Here is an 18813-nt window from a genome sequence, read left to right on the forward strand (position 1 = left end):
CGGAGTATGGGTGGTGGCAGCGTGTTTTGGGGTGTGCAGAACTCCGTTAGGGCCTACTGCAAAAGGTCTGTGTGTGACGTGAGACACACAGGTTACAGTAACAGGCCAGCAAAAACCAGAGAAAGTCGGAGCGCGTGGGCCTACAAACAGTATTTTGGGGCCAAAAGTGGTATCAGTGGGTATTTTGAGGCGCGTCACTGGCTCAAGGGCGCAGAGCGCGCTCAGGGGAGCCGAGTGTGAACGTGCAAAATTGGCAGCATAGTGATAGGATATTAGATATGTCTTGATCAATAAGGTGGTATACGCTCGAGCGAGATGAGCGTACGTGACACTCGGTACAACTACATATTGCTTAGTCTCTACTATGTATGCAATCAAGGGGAATTGTGGGAAAAACTATTGTCTGTGAACACCAGGGTCAGAGTTCAGACAGGAAACAGGAAGTTATCAGATCCATAAGGAGATGAACAGTACAGGGATGTTTCCCAACCAGGGTGCCTCCAGCTGTTGCAAAACTATAACTTCCGGCATGCCAGGAGTTATAGTTTTGCAACAGCTGGAGACGCCCTGTTTGGGTAACACTGACATATATGTATTTAATACACATATGATTTTACCAGTTTACTTTGCTTCATGGTCTACTAAAATATTTACATTTACAATTGACTCCTCCCCTTTTTAATAATACTACACCTATATCAAATGACAATATTATAACAAATATAAAATTACCGTACCTCTGACTACGCCACGCTCTGCCCCCTAGAGGTCACGATTGACAAGCTTGGATTTCTACACTTCTCACCGCCGGCCACCAGAGGGCGCGCGTTCACATACAGAGGAGGAACTCTATGGTCGTCCGCTTCCTTTAGCGTTTCCGACCACGGGACCGTTGTTGTCTGTCGCTGTGTAGAGTGAGGAGAGTGGGCACCAGCGGCGGGAGGACTCGGAAGGTGAGAGCCTGGTGATGGGGAGGGTGCATGAAGATGACGGCTGCTGGCACTCGTATTGTGTATGTATATGTGCAGGGTTGGGTATAGAATGGTGGATTTTGTATAGGTTAGTATTGATCCTTCAGTGTAATGGCGCCTGCAGTGATGTCATGGCCTTAGTAACTATCACTGCCATGTAGTTGCCTAGGTAACGGGGCTGCCTACGTCATGCAGAGCACTTAATACAGTGTTTCCCAACCAGGGTGCCTCCAGCTGTTGCAAAACTACAACTCCCAGCATGCCCGGACAGCCTATGGCTGTCCGGGCATGCTGAGAGTTGTAGTTTTGCAACAGCTGGAGGCACCCTGGTTGGGAAACACTGCCTTAATAGCTTTCTTCACCGTTTGCCACTCCAGCTGTTGCAGAACCACAACTCCCATCATGCTTCAGTGCCGCTCTATAGTAGCAATTTCCCATATGTCTCTTTTCGTTATGTATACCTTGACTTCTCCCTAACATTGGGAATATGTTGTTCCTAATCAGATGTCATTTTACCCCGATTGGACGTTCAAAGTCAGTGGGACCCGGCGGTGTCCATTGTGTTCCAACCCATTTGGCGTAAACGAAAAGCTAAATGGAACAGAGCACAAAAGATAGGGGGTAAGATGACTGATTGCAGGGGTCCGGCCGCTGGGAAGAAGAAGAAAAGGTGCAGATGCTCCAGCTCCCAAATAGAAATAATGTTAAAAGTCCAAAAATGTAATTAATCCATATTAAAATGAGGAAACAAATCCATGTGAAGTTAAAAACCACATGCGTTTCTGCTTTGTTTTTAACTTCACATGGATTTTTTTGTTTCCTCATTTTAGTATGGATTCATTACATTTTTGGACTTTTAACATTATTTCTATTTGGGAGCTGGAGCATCTGCACCTTGTCGTCATTTGATGTTATTCACGCCAAGATGCGGCTTGGATTGCCGCTACCTGCTCTCAGACTTTCCCTGATCCTCCAGCTGATATGAGATCTCCAAGGCGGTGAGCTGGTTGTTTTTTGTATTTTCTCAAAAATAATTTCTGCCCGAGATCGTTTTCTAGCGGAATTCAGAAAAGTAGATTAAATAGCCTCCTCCTTCATTCCTCTTCACTTCCGCATGGAAATTCCGCTTGATGGAGAGGGCAACAATTTCCTGACCGAAATTATTCCTCGGGAATTCCTCAGTGTAAACGCACCCTTACCCAGTATCCTCTGGCTCCTCTCTTTGTGGGGGAACAGCCCTGGGCAGAAGGGCTAGAATGCAGATAGTGTGTGGCATATGTGATGTCCTGTCTGCCTGGGTGGTGGCAGCATTTTGTGTGTGTGTGTGTGGACTGGTTTTGGGGTGTACATAACTAATTTAGGGCCTAGTGGGATAGGTGTGTGTGATAGTGAGTCTGGAAGCAGATTACCCCTTTACAGTAACAGCCCAAGGTCACATATGCAGGAAAAACCAGAGAGGGTCAGGGTGCGCGTTCAGAATGACGTGTTTGGGCGGCCGTGGTCGTGACGTCCCCACGATCAGACATCTTATCCGCTATCCTTTTGAGTAGGGGATGTTTAGTGGTGGAGTACCCCCTTTAATCTAAGAACTGATGTCCTCCTTAGTTGCTTCCACCCCCTGCAGTACTAATCATGGCAGTACTAATCATTCTCATTGCCAGAGGCTTTTGGCCATAACGTGCAACATATGTGCTGTTTGGTTGAAACCCATGATGCAAGAGGAATGGAGGGCAGGTAAAGTCGTCCATGTTAAGAGGGGCAAGAGTGCGAGCTGTCAACCCAACTTTCCATATATTTTGTGCAGCTGAGCGCACACTCAGGTCACAGAGCTAACAAAAACGTCGGGGCCAGGATGAAATTCTCAGTCACCATGGTGACCATGCACGTAGAATGTGTCTTCTGTTGAGGCATTTAGGCCCTCCCTACAGGGTGCTAGTCATTTGTCATTTCAGAGGTGGAGCATCACACGATCTCCTGTACGGGGCCCCGGCAGCTCGTGGGAAGGGGGCGTGTTGACCACCGCACGAAGTGACGGCTGACATGCCCCCTCAATACAACTCTATGGTAGAGCCGGGGCCCCATACAGGAGATCACAGGGGGGCCCCAGCAGTCAGACCCCCGCGATCTGAAACTTATCCTGGACTGGACTACTCTTTTAAAGGAGCAATGGTCACCCATTCTGTATTTCACAGCTTATTCATTTTAATAGGCATCATGTAATTCCTCATTTTTCCTATGGGGGCGCTGCAGGGTAATCAGAAGGCTAAGTGGAAAAGCCCTTTAGATTCCTATTGTGGTAATGTGTGTGATATAGCTGCACGTTGTATGATTTGATGTGAATGCTGAGCATTATATGGGTAATAAAGGAGTCCTCTTTCCTTCTAGTATAATGGACACGTGTGAGCAGAAAGCAGCTGATGTAGCCCACGAAGCTGCAGAGGTGAACCCACAGTATCTACAGCAGCTCAAGGACCTTGATATTCCCGAAGAGGAGGCGAAGAAGGTAAAACGTTGTCTTCTGGAGAAAGGATGGCACACAGTATAATCAGAGGATTATTGTATAAAGTGTCTGGTCATTTTCAGTGTCTTTCTTTCTAAGGGTCTATTCACATGGCAGAATTTCCGCTTGTGGAATTCCACCTCAAATTAAAGCCTATAGACTTTTATGGGATTTTGCACTCCCATTCACACTTAGGAATTTCCGCTTGCGGAATTCCGCAGTGTGATAGGGAGTGCGGAATCCTATATAAGTCTATGGGCTTTCATTTGAGGCGATAATTCTGCTGTGTGAATAGACCCTAAGGGCCCATTCACAGTACAGATTTTCCAAGCAAAATTCTGCTTCTAGATTTCTGCTTTCTAGAAAACATGGTGCAGCAGCCTCCCGATGTTCTCAATAGAATTTTGCTGCACTATTCACACTATACAAATTCCGGACCCCAGACTCCGCCGAAAGAATGAACATGTTCATTCTTTTGGGAGAATCTGCTTTAAAATGTATTGCCGTCTATAGAGACGGCGCATTTTTGAGTGGTCCTAGCCAGCGCTCATCTGGCACCTTGTCCAGATGGAATCTCTGACTGGAATGTCTTTGGGCAGAGATTCCTCAGTGTGAATGAGCCTTAATGCGTCCTATAAAGGTTCTCATCTACACACCCAAATGAGGGCTAGTTTTTTGTTAGGAAAAATAAAAACCTTGTGGTGAAACTGACGTATTTTGTTGATAATTTAGGTTGGCATGATTACAACAATAACTAATTTGTAAGATTTATATATATATATATATATATATATATATATATATTATAAAATTTTTTTTTTTTCCTTTCATTACACGAATTTTGGTATTAGACTTTTTGATCACCACATATGCAGTGATCAATAATGATCACAGCATTTTGAGGGGTTAATGCCGGACATCAGCGCAATCCCTGATGTCCGGCATTACCAGTGGGTCCCTGGCTGCTGAAAGCAGCCAGGACCTGCAGTCTATGATGCGAGTGTAGCTCCTGCACTCGTGTCATATCCGCAGCAGGACTCGGGGCATACAGGCACGTCCTTGTGCGCCCTGTGTCATTTAGGGGTTAGGCCACGCTCCCGAAATTTTCGGCCCGGAATTCAATCAGCCGAAAATATATGATCGGCGGCCGAAATTTCGGATCATCCCTAGTACTGGATTAATGTTTTAATAGTTAGGACAATTTTATATGCAGCGATACCAAAAAGGTTTATTTTTATATGGGAAAAGGGGGTTATTTTAACTTTTCTTATGGAAGGGGTTAATGTATGTGTGCTAAACCTTTTTATTTATTTCCCTGCTCCCTTATTTGTTTAGAAAATCTCAGTTCATTGTCATTTTTTTATTTTTTTTATTATAATATCCGTCAATGGAAAACAGATTCTACTGTATGGCATATAGTAGCATCCATTAACGTATACGTTATACAGAAACAAAAGCGCAGTGTGAACCGAGCCTTGGAAACATTTTACACAAGAAACAGTACTTATATTTAACTAGCTGAGTACCCGGCGTTGCCCGGTTTTTCCTTCCTAATCCTTGTTGTGGAGGAAAATCAACAGAGGAGGCTTTTGACTTCATATCCTGTTCTCATATATTGTTGTCATATCCCAACCCCATATCCTGTCCTCCTATCCCAACCTCCTATCCGGACCTCCTACCTCCCTATACACATATACACACATTGAGTTTTATATATATAGATAAGGATTATATCTATTAAATATAAGGGAATATCTTGAACTGTTAAAAAATGTATCTTATCATGTATTCTTTCCTTTGATCATGCAGGCACTTGTTCTTACTGGGAATGTATCTGCCGAAGAAGCTGCGATATTTTACTTTGACAGCTTAGAAAACCAGAATCCGGTAAGGTGCCTTTAAATCAAGATGGAAACTGTGTAAGGTCTTCATATTGACAGGCCATCAGTGTGTCTTTAGTTACTGAAGTGTTTTCCAACCATGGTGCCTCCAGCTGTTGCAAAACTACAACTCCCTGCATGCCTGGACAGCTGCTGGCTGTCCGGGCATGCTGGGCGTTGTAGTTTTGCAACAGCTGGAGGCACCCTGGTTGGAAAACACTGGGTTACTGTCTGATCTCTGAATGGACTACAGGAGCATAGCAGTACTGACACAGTCGAGGTTGTGCATGGGACTGAAGCGGAGACCTGTGAATAAGTCACTTACACTTATGTATATTCAGTTAATATTGTTTTTTAACCGTAGTTTGACAGTCAAGGAGGTGATGCAGAGCTGCAGCATCACATTTCCTCCTTTAATTAAGTTAATGGGTTGAATTGAAAAAATGCATGCGCTTTTTTTTTATTTTATTTTTTACTTATTTTTCATTTTTTTGTACACTTCACATCAGTAGTTTTGTTTTTTTTACACCCATATTCCAGCGAATGTAACATAACTGCAAAAGTCCCATGTTAACCCGTTCAGGACCCATGACGTACATGTACTTAATGGGACTCCGGTACTTAAGGACCCATGACCTACATGTACGTCATGGTATATTTCGGTCCCTGCCGGGCAGAGATCGGAACCGGATGCCTGCTGAAATCCTTCAGCAGGCATCCAGGGCAATCGCCAAGGGGGGCCATGTCGGCCCCCCATGTCGGTGATCGCCACAAATCGCTGCTGAAATCACAACAGCGATCTGCGCGATACCGGGCTGATCGGGTCACTGGGACCCAACCGCCCGGTAATTTTGCATGATCCCGGTTGTCAAACAGCCAGGACCATGCTGAAGTATAGGAGCGAGGTGGCAAGCCTGCCACCTCCTTCTATCCCCTGCGATTCCTCGGTTCGAACTAACCGACCAATCGCAGGGGGGGGGGGGGGGCAGTTACTTCCTCCCGCCCTGCTCGGCCCCTGGAAGTCCGGAGAGAACGGGAGGAAGACTGGAGGACGCGACGGGGGAGTGCTGGGGACCTGCCCCGGTACTTACCTCGTCCCTGAAGACCCGGATCCTGGTGGTGGTGGCGACAGGTGAGTGGATCTTTGGCGGCGCGGGACCTTTGCAGCAGTCCAGACCGCCGTAAAGCAATCTGGACTGCTCCATCTGGTCCCCTTATACTACAACTCCCAGCATGCCCAGACAGCCCTTGGCGTCCGGGCATGCTGGGAGTTGCAGTTTTGCAAAATCTGGAGGTCCACAGTTTTGGGACCACTGTGCCCTTCCAGATGTTGCAAAACTACACATCCTCAGCATGCCCTTACTGTCCAGGCATATTGGGAGTTGTAGTTTTGCAACATCTGGAAGGGCACAGATTGGGAACCACTGTATTAGTGGTCTGCAAACTGTAGTCCTCCAGATGTTGCAAAACTACAACTCCAAGCATGCTCAGACTGCCCAGGCATGCTGGGAGTTGTAGTTCGGCAACATCTGGCTCTAAAGATGTTGCCAAACTACTACTTCCAGCATGCCTGAGAATGCTTGGAGTTGTAGTTTTGCAACATCTGGAGGGCTACAACTTGGACACCACTACACAGTGGTCCCCAAACTGTTCTCCTCCAGCTGTTGCGTAACTACTACTCCCAATATGCCCTTCGGCCGTCTGAGCATGCTGGGAGTTGTGGTTTTGCAACAACTGGAGGCACACTGAGTTAGGAAATAGACAATGTTTCCCAACCAGTGTTTCCCAACCCGTGTGCCTCCAGCTGTTGCAAAACTATAACTACCAGCATTCACTGATAGACCGTGCATGCTGGAAGTTGTAGTTTTGCAACAGCTGGAGGCACACGGGTTGTGAATGTACAGGGTACATTCACATGGGCAGGGGCTTACAGTGAGTATCAGGATGCAAGTTTGCGATGCAGCAAATTTTGCGCGCTAGCTCAAACTCGCAGCGGGAAACTTGCTGTAATCCCCCGCCCATGTGACTGTACCCTAAAAACACTACACTACACTAACACAAAATAAAATAAAAAGTAAAAAACACTACATATACACATACCCCTACACAGCCCCCCTCCCTCCCCAATAAAAATGAAAAACGCCTGGTACGCCACTCTTTCCAAAATGGAGCCTCCAGCTGTTGCAAAACAACAACTCCCAGTATTGCCGGACAGCCGTTGACTGTCCAGGCATGCTGGGAGTTTTGCAACAGCTGGAGGCACCCTGTTTGGGAATCACTGGTTTAGAATACCTCTATGTCCACCCCTATGCAAATCCCTAATTTAGGCCTTAAATGCGCATGGCGCTCTCACTTTGGAGCCCTGTTGTATTTTAAGGCAACAGTTTAGGGCCACATATGGGGTATTTCCATACTCGGGACAAATTTTGGGGGCGTTTTCTCCTTTAACCCCTTATGAAAAGGTGAAGTTGGGGTCTACACCAGCATGTTAGTGTAAAAAAAAATTATTTTTTTACACTAACATGCTGGTGTTGCCCTATACTTTTCATTTTCACAAGAGGTAAAAGGGAAAAAAGCCCCCCAAAATTTGTAATGCAATTTCTCCTGAGTACGGAGATACCCCATATGTGGGCGCAAAGTGCTCTGGGGGCGCACAACAAGGCCCAGAAGGGAGAGTGCACCATGTTCATTTGAGGTGATTTGCACAGGGGTGGCTGATTGTTACAGCGGTTTTGACAAACGCAAAAAAAACAAAACCCCACATGTGACCCCATTTCGGAAACTACACCCCTCACGGAATGTAATGAGGGGTGCAGTGAGAATTTACAACCCACAAGTGTCTGACAGATCTTTGGAACAGTGGGCTGCGCAAATTAAAAATTTTGTACAGCCCACTGTTCCAAAGATCTGACAGACACCAGTGGGGGGTAAATGCTCACTGTACCCCTTGTTACGTTCCTCAAGGGGTCTAGTTTCCAAAATGGTCTGCCATTAGCCCTTGCAAAAATGTGACATTCGGGGGGGAAACACACATTTTTGTGAAAAAAATAAAAAAAAATTTACTTATGCAAAAGTCGTGAAACACCTGTGGGGTATTAAGGCTCCCTTTATTCCTTGTTACGTTCCTCAAGGGGTCTAGTTTCCAAAATGGTATGCCATGTGTTTTTTTGTTTTTTTTTTGCTGTTCTGGCACCATAAGGGCTTCCTAAATGCAACATGCCCCCCAAAAACCATTTCAGAAAAACGTACTCTCCAAAATCCCCTTGTCGCTCTTTCACTTCTGAGCCCTCTACTGCGCCCGCCGAACACTTTACATAGACATATGAGGTATGTGCTTACTCGAGAGAAATTGGGCTACAAACATAGGTATACATTTTCTCCTTTTACCCCTTGTAAAAATGCAAAAATTGGGTCTACAAGAACATGCGAGTGTAAAAAATTAAGATTGTGAATTTTCTCCTTCACTTTGCTGCTATTCCTGTGAAACACCTAAAGGGTTAAAATGCTGACTGTCATTTTGAATACTTTGGGGGGTGCAGTTCTTATAATGGGGTCATTTGTGGGGTATTTCTAATATGAAGACCCTTCAAATCCACTTCAAACCACTGGTCCCTGAAAAATATTGAGTTTGAAAATTTTGAGGAAAATTGGAAAATTGCTGCTGAACTTTGAAGCCCTCTGGTGTCTTCCAAAAGTAAAAACTCATAAATTTTATGATGCAAACATAAAGTGGACATATTGTATATGTGAATAAAAAAATTATTTTGAAAATCCATTTTCCTTACAAGCAGAGAGCTTCAAAGTTCGAAAATTGCTAAATTTTCAATTTTTTCATTAAACTTTGGGATTTTTCACCAAGAAAGGATGCAAGTTACCACAAAATTTAACCACTATGTTGAAGTAGAATATGTCACGAAAAAACAATCTCTGAATCAGAATAACTAAAAGTATTCCAGAGTTATTAATGTTTAAAGTGACAGTGGTCAGATGTTCAAAAAATGGCCGGGTCCTGAGGTGTAAAATGGCTGGGTCCTTAAGGGGTTAAATGCCTTTCATTATCCAGCCAGCACCCTGCTCTGTACTGACAAGGGGCAATAACCCTGATGTAAACGGCTTTCTCAATCTTTCTGGAGGAGACTGTAACTTGGCTTATAACCCCCATTCCTGTTTTAAGGCTCTTTAAGTTGGGGCTACACAGATTTCTGGCCACACAACCAAAAATCATCATATCATGGGATCAAGGCGGTGTACTAGAAGCTACCTCCAGTAGGTGGCACTGTAAAGCAAGTTCTTTTCCTTCTGGATATGAGCTACTGCATATTCTTTATCCAAGGACCATTGCCTGTCTTGTAAAACTCCATACATCAATTTCAGTATCTCATCATGGAGACGCACTACTCCCCTATTTCCACTGTCAGCCATTGAAGCTATTAATGAAAGAAATACATGTCACAAGACCGAGTCACTGTAATCCCAAGTTTTACAACTATTGCTGTTGCCATGAAATAAATCCTCCGGCAGCAAGGCAATTCCTCTTGGGTTCCCTATACTATCCCACACATGGGCTATCCTACAAGCACAGGGGTGAGCATGCACAGATTGACACCCTGGCAAAATGGCCACATGTTAGCATATGTAGATCAAGTCTTAGGAAATATACTCTGTAATAGAAAGGTATGTGGTCATGTAGGGCATAGTGCTGAACCACCTTGCAATGTCATGCAGATTCAGGAACGCTCCGTAGGATCTGTGTAATCCCAAATCACATCCTTTTCATTAACGTGATAAAAAAAATCCTTACATGTGTTACCACAGTTGTGATTTATTTTTATTTTTTTTAACAGGACACAGATGATGATGACACTTATTACAAGATGGTGTTTGTGGTGAACATGGAGCTGTCTATGGGTGTAGGGAAGGTAAGAATTCATTACCAGAGAGATGGGAAATGTGTTAGTCGGGATTTTTTAGTAGATCATAAACCAATACCAAATAATGTAAATTTTAACCCCTTAAGGACCAGGCCCATTTTGGCCTTAAGGACCAGACTGATTTTATTTTAGCATTTTCCTTTTTTCCTCCTCGCCATCTAAAAATCATAACTCTCTTATATTTCCATCACTTATTTTACCATAAAATGTAAGGCGCAACCAAACAAATATTATTTATGAGGGAAAATTGAAAAGAAAACTGCAAATTTTGGAAGGTTTTGTCTTCCCGCAGTACACTTTCCGGTAAAAATTTCATGTTTTCTTTATTCTGTGGGTCAATACTAGAGATGAGCGAACTTACAGTAAATTCGATTCGTCACGAACTTCTCGGCTCGGCAGTTGATGACTTTTCCTGCATAAATTAGTTCAGCCTTCCGGTGGGCTGGAAAAGGTGGATACAGTCCTAGGAGACTCTTTCCTAGGAATGTATCCACCTTTTCCAGCCCACCGGAGCACCGGAAGGCTGAACTAATTTATGCAGGATAAGTCATCAACTGCCCAGCCGAGAAGTTCGTGACGAATCAAATTTACTGTAAGTTCGCTCATCTCTAGTCAATACAATTAAAATGATACCCATGTTATATGCTTTTCTATAATTGTACCGATTAAAAAAATCTCAAACCATTTTAACAATTAGTATGTTTGAAATTGCCCTATTTTGACACCTATAACTATCTAATTTTTCCGTATATGGGGCGGTATGAGGGCTCATTTTATGCACTGATCTGTAGTTTTTATCGGTATTACTTATGCTTAGGTTTTACTTTTTATAAATTTTTTTTTTTTTTTTTTTTTAATAAAATGTGACCAAAAAGCAGCAATTTTGGCCTTTTTTTAAATTTTGTTTGCGTTTACGCCATTCACCGTACGGGATAATTAATATATTTTAATAGTTCAGACTTTTATGCACGCGGCGATACCAAATATGTGTATTAATAATTTTTTTAACGCTTTTTTTTAGGGTAATTTTACTTTTTTTATTGGGGGAGGGGATTTTTCAATTTAACTTTTTTTATTTTACATTTTTTTACTTTACACTGTAATTACACTTTATTTATAGCAATCATTTGATTGATAATACTGTTCTGTGCTATGTATAGGACATAGCACTGATTAGTATTATTGGTGATCTTCTGCTCTGGTCTGCTCGATCTCAGACCAGAGCAGGAGACCGCCAGAGCCAGGTGAGGGGACCTCCGGCTGTCATGCTGGATGATCGGATCCCCGCGGCAGCGCTGCGAGCGTTCCGATCATCCATTCAAAGTACCGCACTGCCGCAGATGCCTTGATCTGTATTGATGACGGCATCTGAGGGGTTAATGGGGAACATCCGTACGATTGTGGATGTCCGCCATTACCGGCGGGTCCCTGGCTGCTGATAGCAGCCGGGACCTGCCGCGCATGACACGAGCACCTGTCCGGTGCTCGCGGTCATAGCGGCGCATAAATGTACGTCATGGTGCGTTAAGTACCACAGCACCATGAACTACATTTACGTCCATTGTCGTTAAGGGGTTATTCTGATGTCATATCCTGCACAAAAAAGATGTTATGTAAACATAGTGAATTTTATGGTAATGCCCTTATATAAACCACCACTTTCCATTTGAAAGGTTTCCTGGTTGTAGGAGGAACCTTTTTGCTGAGCCCCCACCATTAGCTGTTATCACTGGGTGTAGCCGGGATAAAGATTTTGTCTTTCAACAGAATAATTTCTATGCATCAACACAATGTACAGATTCAGCTGGTCCTCTTTATTGGTTGCTAATGTTTTTTTGGAAACATCTGTAACTCCACTTTGGTAGCTACTTTGAAATCTAAACTCCTAGGCTTACGGAAGTTGTCCTATACTGTGTAGCCTTAATAAAACATGTGGCACCAAGGCCAATAACCCAGACACAAATCTTCTCTTCTCAGATTGCTGCACAGGTGGGACATGGAGCAGTCGGCTTATATCAGCTCTCGATTAAGGACGCCAAGACCAAGGAGATGGTTAATAAATGGGATGAGTACGGGTAAGTCTAAATGGTGCTCACTTACCCATCATACCAAAGGACATTATTTCTGAAATGTGTATTAAATATAAATGGGATTTTATATGTAAGCATATAAAGTGCCTGCACCTGTTGATAAAGCTCTGTTAAAAGTTGCCGCTTTTATTAGCTATGTGGACCTAGATGGGAGAAAGCACAGGGGGCGCTCTGAGCACAGCACACAGTAGATTTTTGCTGAAATTTGTTCTGTTCAGCTTAATAGGGCTGTTTCTGAACAACCACTGAGATTTATGAAAACCCCATCCAGATAAACAGCCACAGACTTTTCTGCAATAAATCTGCCACATGTGAATTCATCCCACAAAAAATTCCAGGTAGTAATGACTTGGAAAATTATAAAGGAAGTCCAGCTCACCTCCCCTGTTAACCCATGCACTGATCCATACTCTGGCTCCAATGTCCGATCAATAAGTAGAAAAAAGATGATCCAGCACTTGAAGAATACCAGCTTTATTGTAAATCCTCAAGGTAAAAACATACAATAGTATAAAATAAAGTCCAGCACACCTCCCCTGTGTTCTCTGCGCGGATCCAGCACTCAGGCTCAGGTGTCACAATATGGAACAGAAGATGATCCAGCAGTTCAAAAGAACAAACTGCTTTATTGAAAGTTTTCAGATAAAATCTTACATCAACTTCAATAAATGCCAACTTGACGCATTTCGAGTGCATGCGCTCTGTCAAAAGATACAAAGACTAGCAGACATCTCTGTTAAAAATGCTTACATACACAGATTTAATTGGAGAATTGTAGCCCTAGATGGGGGAAGGCTGTACAAAAAACAGACATTTAGAAACAATGTAATCACTAATCTACACCTGAAACATTCACAGCAGCGGCATAATAAAAAAAAAAATGCATGAATGCATCATTATATAAATTCTTTAAAAAAATAATGCTTACAGCTGTTGGCAATCTCCATAATGTGTCCCTGAGTATGAACGGGAGCCTAAAACCAAAATGGAATTGTGCAATGTTAGTAGTGAAATAGAAACTCCCTGTGTAAATTCAATCCGTTCGGCTTTCTGGAGTCCAGTGTGAACTGCCAGTAAGTCTTTTGATCCATGATGGAACGCTGCATGTCTCCACCTCGGGCGTGCAGATTAACTCTTTCAATAGCAAATACTGCAATACAATCTAGGTGTCTGTTATGTGTTTGAATAAAATGTAAAGACGCACAGGAGCGATTTCTAAAGCTAGTATTAGTAATGTAATTTCCTGGTAGTATTGAGCGCATGTGCTCGAAACGCGTCAACATGTACATGACGAGTTACTGATTGTATGTTTTTACCCTGAGGATTTACAATAAAGCTGCTATTCTTCAAATGCTGGATCATCTTTTTTCTACTCAGTAATGACTTGGCCCATATAATGACATGCATTGACAAGAATTCCCTGCTCCTTTGGATAGTTAAATGGGCCCTATCTTAAAAACTAATTTTTCCTATTGCACTCCTTATGGTAAACAAAAAAAATCTTTCTAATGTACTTTGTGTAAAAAAACAAAACAAAAAAACATTTTCTAAGTTTTATTTGTGTTTAAAAAAAGCTGCCAGGTGTCTCCCTACTTGTCCAGAGCACATTTCCCCCCATCTTTTGCACAGAAGTCTAAACTCAGGAAATGTTGAGGGGTGTGTGTGCTGCCTTATCCAGAGTTCACTTCACACACTGAACTGCACTGGGCTGTGTGTAGCAGAGTGAGGGAGGAAGTTCTCCCCTGTATGGCTTCAGATGATCTCACGCCTGCTGGGGAACACCCTTTCCCAGTCTGAATCTGACTGAGCAGAAAATACAGAGCAATATCAAGGTAGAAAACTAACAAATAATAAAAATAAAAGGCGGGAGGTTTATCATGATGGGGGGCAGTGAAATGGGAGGATTATAACAATCTCTATGGAAGAGCCAGCTCTTACATAGAGATGCATGGAGGGGCATGTTTACCACCGCTTTGTGCCGTGTTTGAGAAACTTCATTTATGCAGAGAGACCGGCAGGAGATTGCAGGGGGGTGGGGTTCGCAGCAGTCTGACACATTCGCTTTCCCCAAATCTGACAGCTTTAAAGGGTAAACCTACTTTTGGACACTATTTCACAGTTATAAAATTAACAGTAGCTGTGCTGATCCTAACTTACATCCCATGTTGGAGTACATTTACACATGCATATTTTGCTCCAGATTTTCTGCAGCTGATTTTGCTACCGATTTGAAGTCAACAGGTAGCCAAATCAGATGTGGAAAATCTGCAGCAAAATATGCATGTGCAAACTTACCTTAATACTCCACCACTGTACTCCCTATTCTGCTGGTGAAGTTATGTACATACAATGCTTTACTTATCTTGTGCTAGGATTTCACTTGACTTTTTTGGGGAAACAAAAAATCCTAAACATTTTCTATATGGCTTTTTTTGGGCCAAAAATATTCTGACCTGATGTAAGCTGAAGTTCAATAGGGAAGTGTTAAAATCCAGATCCACATGGCATTTTTATTCGTTTGGTGGCTTTTTTTTCACCCATTTGAGTTTTTGGGCTCAGCGGCAGTTTTCCAAAATCGCAGCATGCTGTGGGTATGTGTTATATGTATTTTTTCAGCAAATCTTAGACTTCTATAGAAGGAAAAATGTTATTTGGATTTCAGTTTGGGTTCCCCTCCCCCAAATCTTCAATATAAACTTGTAATGAAATATTGCCAGTGATAAAGAAAGATGCCTGTACTGACACACACACACACACACACACACACACACACACTATATAATAGTATCTCACATAAGTGGGTCCACCCCTCCATATTTTTGTAAATATTTTATATCTTTTCATGTGACAACACTAAAGAAATGACCCTCTGCTACAATGTAAAGTAGTGAGTGGACGGCCTGTATAACAGTGTTTAATGTTGTGTCCCCTCAAAATAACTCCTAAAACAGACAGTCTAAACCTTGGCAGCAAAAGTGAGCGCGCACCCCAAAGTGGAACTGTCTAAATTGGGCTCAACTAGCCATTTTCCCTCTCTGGTGGTGTCATGTGACTCTTTAGAGTTACAAGGTCTCAGGTGTAAATGGGGGCAGGTGTCGTTAAAATTTGGTGTTATCGCTCTCACTCTTTCTAATACTGGTCACTGGAAGTTGAACATGGCACTTCATGGCAAAGAACTCTCTGAGGATCTGGAAAAAAAATAATTTTTGCTCGACATAAAGATGTCCTAAGCTATATGAAGATTGCCAAGACTCTAAAACTGAGCTGCAGCATCATGGGCAAGACCATACATCGATTTCCCAGGACAGATTTCACCCAGAACAGGCCTCGCTATGGTCGACTAAAGGAGTTGAGTGGACATGCTCAGTCTCATATTCAGAGGTTGTCCTTGGGAAATAGACATTAGGGTGCTGCCTGCATTGCTGCAGAGGTTCAAGGGGTAGCCTGTCAGTGTTAAGACCATTTGACACACACTGCATTAAATTGGTCTACATGGCTGTTGTCCAAGAAGCATTTTCTAAAGATGATGCATAAGAAAGCCTGCAAACAATTTGCTCAACACAAGCAGACTAAGGACATAATTACTGGAACCATGTCCTGCGGTCCAATGGGACAAAACCTTATTTGGTTCAGATAGTGTCAAGTGTGTGTAAAAGACCACTGTGTCAGACCTAAACCCTATTGTGCATCTGTGGGGCATCCTCAAACGTAATGTGTCTCTAGCATCCACCAGTAATGTGATGTCGTCATGGAGGAGTGGAAGAGGACTATAGTGGCCTTCAATGTTGCTCTGAACTCCATGCCCAGGAGGCTTAGTGGCAGTGCTGGAAGATAATGGTGGCCACACCCAATATTGACACCGTGGGCCCAATCTGGACATTTCCACTTTGGGGGCACTTTTGTTGCCAATGTTTAGATATTGTCTGTGTGATTAATTTTGAGGGGACACAAAATTAAAGGGAATCGGCACATTTTGGCATATATATGCGTTATATATGCTAGTCATTATCCTCACCATCCCTGCCCAGCAAGTAGTCCCCTGGGCGGGGACTTACACTTACCAGCTCCGTTGCTTGCGGCCGTGGCCCCGACTGTTTGAATGACGGCTCGCGTCATCACTCTGCTCCGTCTGCTTAGGGAGCAGAGCCATGACGCAAGCAGTCAGGGCAGGGCCACAGCCAACTGACCTGGTAAGTGAAAGTTCCCGCCCAGGGGACTACTTGCCGGGAGGTGCGGGGGAATTTATAGCTTCATATCTTCAACAACCCTGGGGGCACAAACGTCCCCGGGGATGGTGAGGAGAATGATTTTAGCATATACAACACGTTGCCAAGCGTTATATATGTGCTAAAATGTGCTGATTGGTTCCCTTTAAACACTGCTTTATGGGCTGTGCACTTACTACATTACATTGGAGTGTAATTTCTTTAATGTTGTCACATAAAAGATATAATAAAATAGTCCAAAAGCTAGACCCCTTAGTGTGAGTGCAGTCAGTGAGTGTGTTCCTTCTTTTGGACTGTTCATATACCTCATTTTTATATGAACACCCCCAAGCTGTCCTGTCTGAAGTCCCTACCAATTGTAGTTCATCCAGGAGGCTAATGCTCCAAGTTCCACACCTGACTCTCATTCATTTAGCTATAATAAAATATTTACAGAAATGTGAGATACTCAGAACATGAGTAGGCAGGTTTTATGGCTCATGATCAAAACAGATAAAGTATCTCTAAAGTTAGTGCCATAGCTTACATTTAAAAATGTTGTTCTTCTAAGCAGTTTTTCCTCTTTTGTCTCTAAAGAGCTAAGAAGGTTGTTCTTCAGGGCTCCAGCACAGCTCATCTATTGGAATTACAAGCCTTGGCGTTAAGTATGGATTTACCAACATACCTGGTGCAGGATGCAGGCAGGACCCAGGTAAAAACCTTCCATACATAGAGAGGGTACGTCTAAGATCAGGGTTGCAAGCCAACTAACATTATATGCTTTTGTGTCAGATTGCAGCTGGGTCTCATACTGTCCTTGCCATCATGGGTGAAGAAGAAATGGTGAATAAAGCGACTGGCAAGCTGAAACTGCTGAACTGAGAGCATGACAGGCAGAAAGCATCAAAGTGCAGATGATGGAGGGTCAGCTGATGAGACATCCCGGACACATGCAGAGGGAGAAGAATAGACAGCAGACATGAGTGTGACTCCAGAGACATCACCAACCCAGGAGCAAAGGAGACACAAGCTCTCAATACATTCATTGCAAATTATGTTGGTGATAGAAGTAGGTACCTAGAGCCATTGGCATCAAACAGCACCAGAAAACTGGCCAACCCGTCATTAATGTACTTACTATCCTGCTGTCGTCTTGTGATGTATAGTGCCATTCTCTGTACTGTGAGGAATCTGCGCTGACACTAACCTACATCTGACATAAGAGTGGTTGGGGAAGGGTTACTGAATTCCTGCCACACTTATTAAAGAACTCTACAGTCAACTATTTACATCACTGCAAATGGCTGATAACAGGGGATAATCTACTGAATTCAGCTACCCTGAAAATGGGGGTAGTTGTTAAACAGACACTCCTTCATATTCCACCTTGCTCCTGTTTTGATATTGTTTTTGTTTTTAAAGACTAGTAACACGTGGAATTGACTTTAAAGTATTTCCCAGTACAGTGTGATATGGATCAATATTGATTCTCTTGCCATGAAATTGTGACATGTATCCCTGTTTAGCTATTTGAATCCCAACTGGTTATTTCCATTATAAAGAAGGGTTTTTGGAATTTGGGACATTAAAAAGTATTAAGTATTGCCCTTGTTCTTCAACCCCATCTGTGTTAAATTAAGTTACTTCAGTGTTGTGTACATGTGAGTGGTATCATTTAAAGAGGTACTCTGGGGAACTAAACTCATAGCCCATCCTTTCCCTCTCACTCTATTTAACTGTCTAGATATCATTCGTTACCTATATAGAGCAGTTTCCCCTTTCAGTTGTTACTTACATGCAGGAGTGAGGAAAATACGTCATACTGTCATCCTCTGTGTCTCTGTCCAAACCCCTCTCTGAAAGCAGCCCCCACCTTTCTGAGAGACACAGACTACGTGGTTTCTGCCCTGCACTGATGAGTCCTTCTCCCTTTAGTGCTGGGAGTTGTATGCAGCATTAGCCAATCAGACACTGAACTTCTCCCTTAGGAGGGTGGGGGCTTTTCTCAGAGTGAGGTGGAAGGCAGATAAGCACTGCAATAATTGCTGGGAAATGTATCTAGGAGACAAGGATGGCAAAGAATATCAAGCAGCCAGAGAAGACCACAGGAGCCATGCATATTAGGCAGAATCATTTACAGGGAACATATCCAGGTAGTGTGGTAGTTTTGGAGCCCCCTTTTATTTTATTTTTAATGCCTCCCTGGAGTACCCCTTTAATTCAGTGTTTCGAAACT

General features: G+C 43.1%; 1 protein-coding gene across 2 annotated transcripts; it reads left to right on the forward strand.

The window, feature by feature from the left end:
- The first annotated feature begins 815 nt into the window (after window positions 1–815).
- Window positions 816–18155, forward strand: LOC130275951 (probable peptidyl-tRNA hydrolase 2). Of its 2 annotated transcripts, none has more exons than XM_056524670.1 (7): window positions 816–953; window positions 3357–3474; window positions 5281–5358; window positions 10196–10270; window positions 12260–12357; window positions 17175–17289; window positions 17370–18155. In XM_056524670.1, exons 2-7 carry the CDS (start codon window positions 3361–3363, stop codon window positions 17457–17459), a joined length of 570 nt encoding a protein of 189 aa, XP_056380645.1. In that variant the 5' UTR covers window positions 816–953; window positions 3357–3360; the 3' UTR covers window positions 17460–18155. The 2 variants fall into 2 exon arrangements, with proteins under 2 accessions (XP_056380645.1, XP_056380644.1); XM_056524669.1 differs by having other exon boundaries at window positions 874–1012.
- Window positions 18156–18813: the final 658 nt, after the last annotated feature.

This window comes from Hyla sarda, chromosome 6, assembly GCF_029499605.1.
Source record: "Hyla sarda isolate aHylSar1 chromosome 6, aHylSar1.hap1, whole genome shotgun sequence".
Taxonomy (NCBI): Eukaryota; Metazoa; Chordata; class Amphibia; order Anura; family Hylidae; genus Hyla; species Hyla sarda.

What these genes read in the sequence shown, in the direction of transcription:
- LOC130275951 (XM_056524669.1), top strand. Translation starts at nt 981, where the DNA reads ATGAAGATGACGGCTGCTGGCACTCGTATTGT. An exon ending in GCTTAGAAAACCAGAATCCG is followed by an intron (nt 5,359 to 10,195) that starts GTAAGGTGCCTT and finishes TTTTTTTAACAG; the next exon opens with GACACAGATGATGATGACAC. An exon ending in AATAAATGGGATGAGTACGG is followed by an intron (nt 12,358 to 17,174) that starts GTAAGTCTAAAT and finishes TTGTCTCTAAAG; the next exon opens with AGCTAAGAAGGTTGTTCTTC.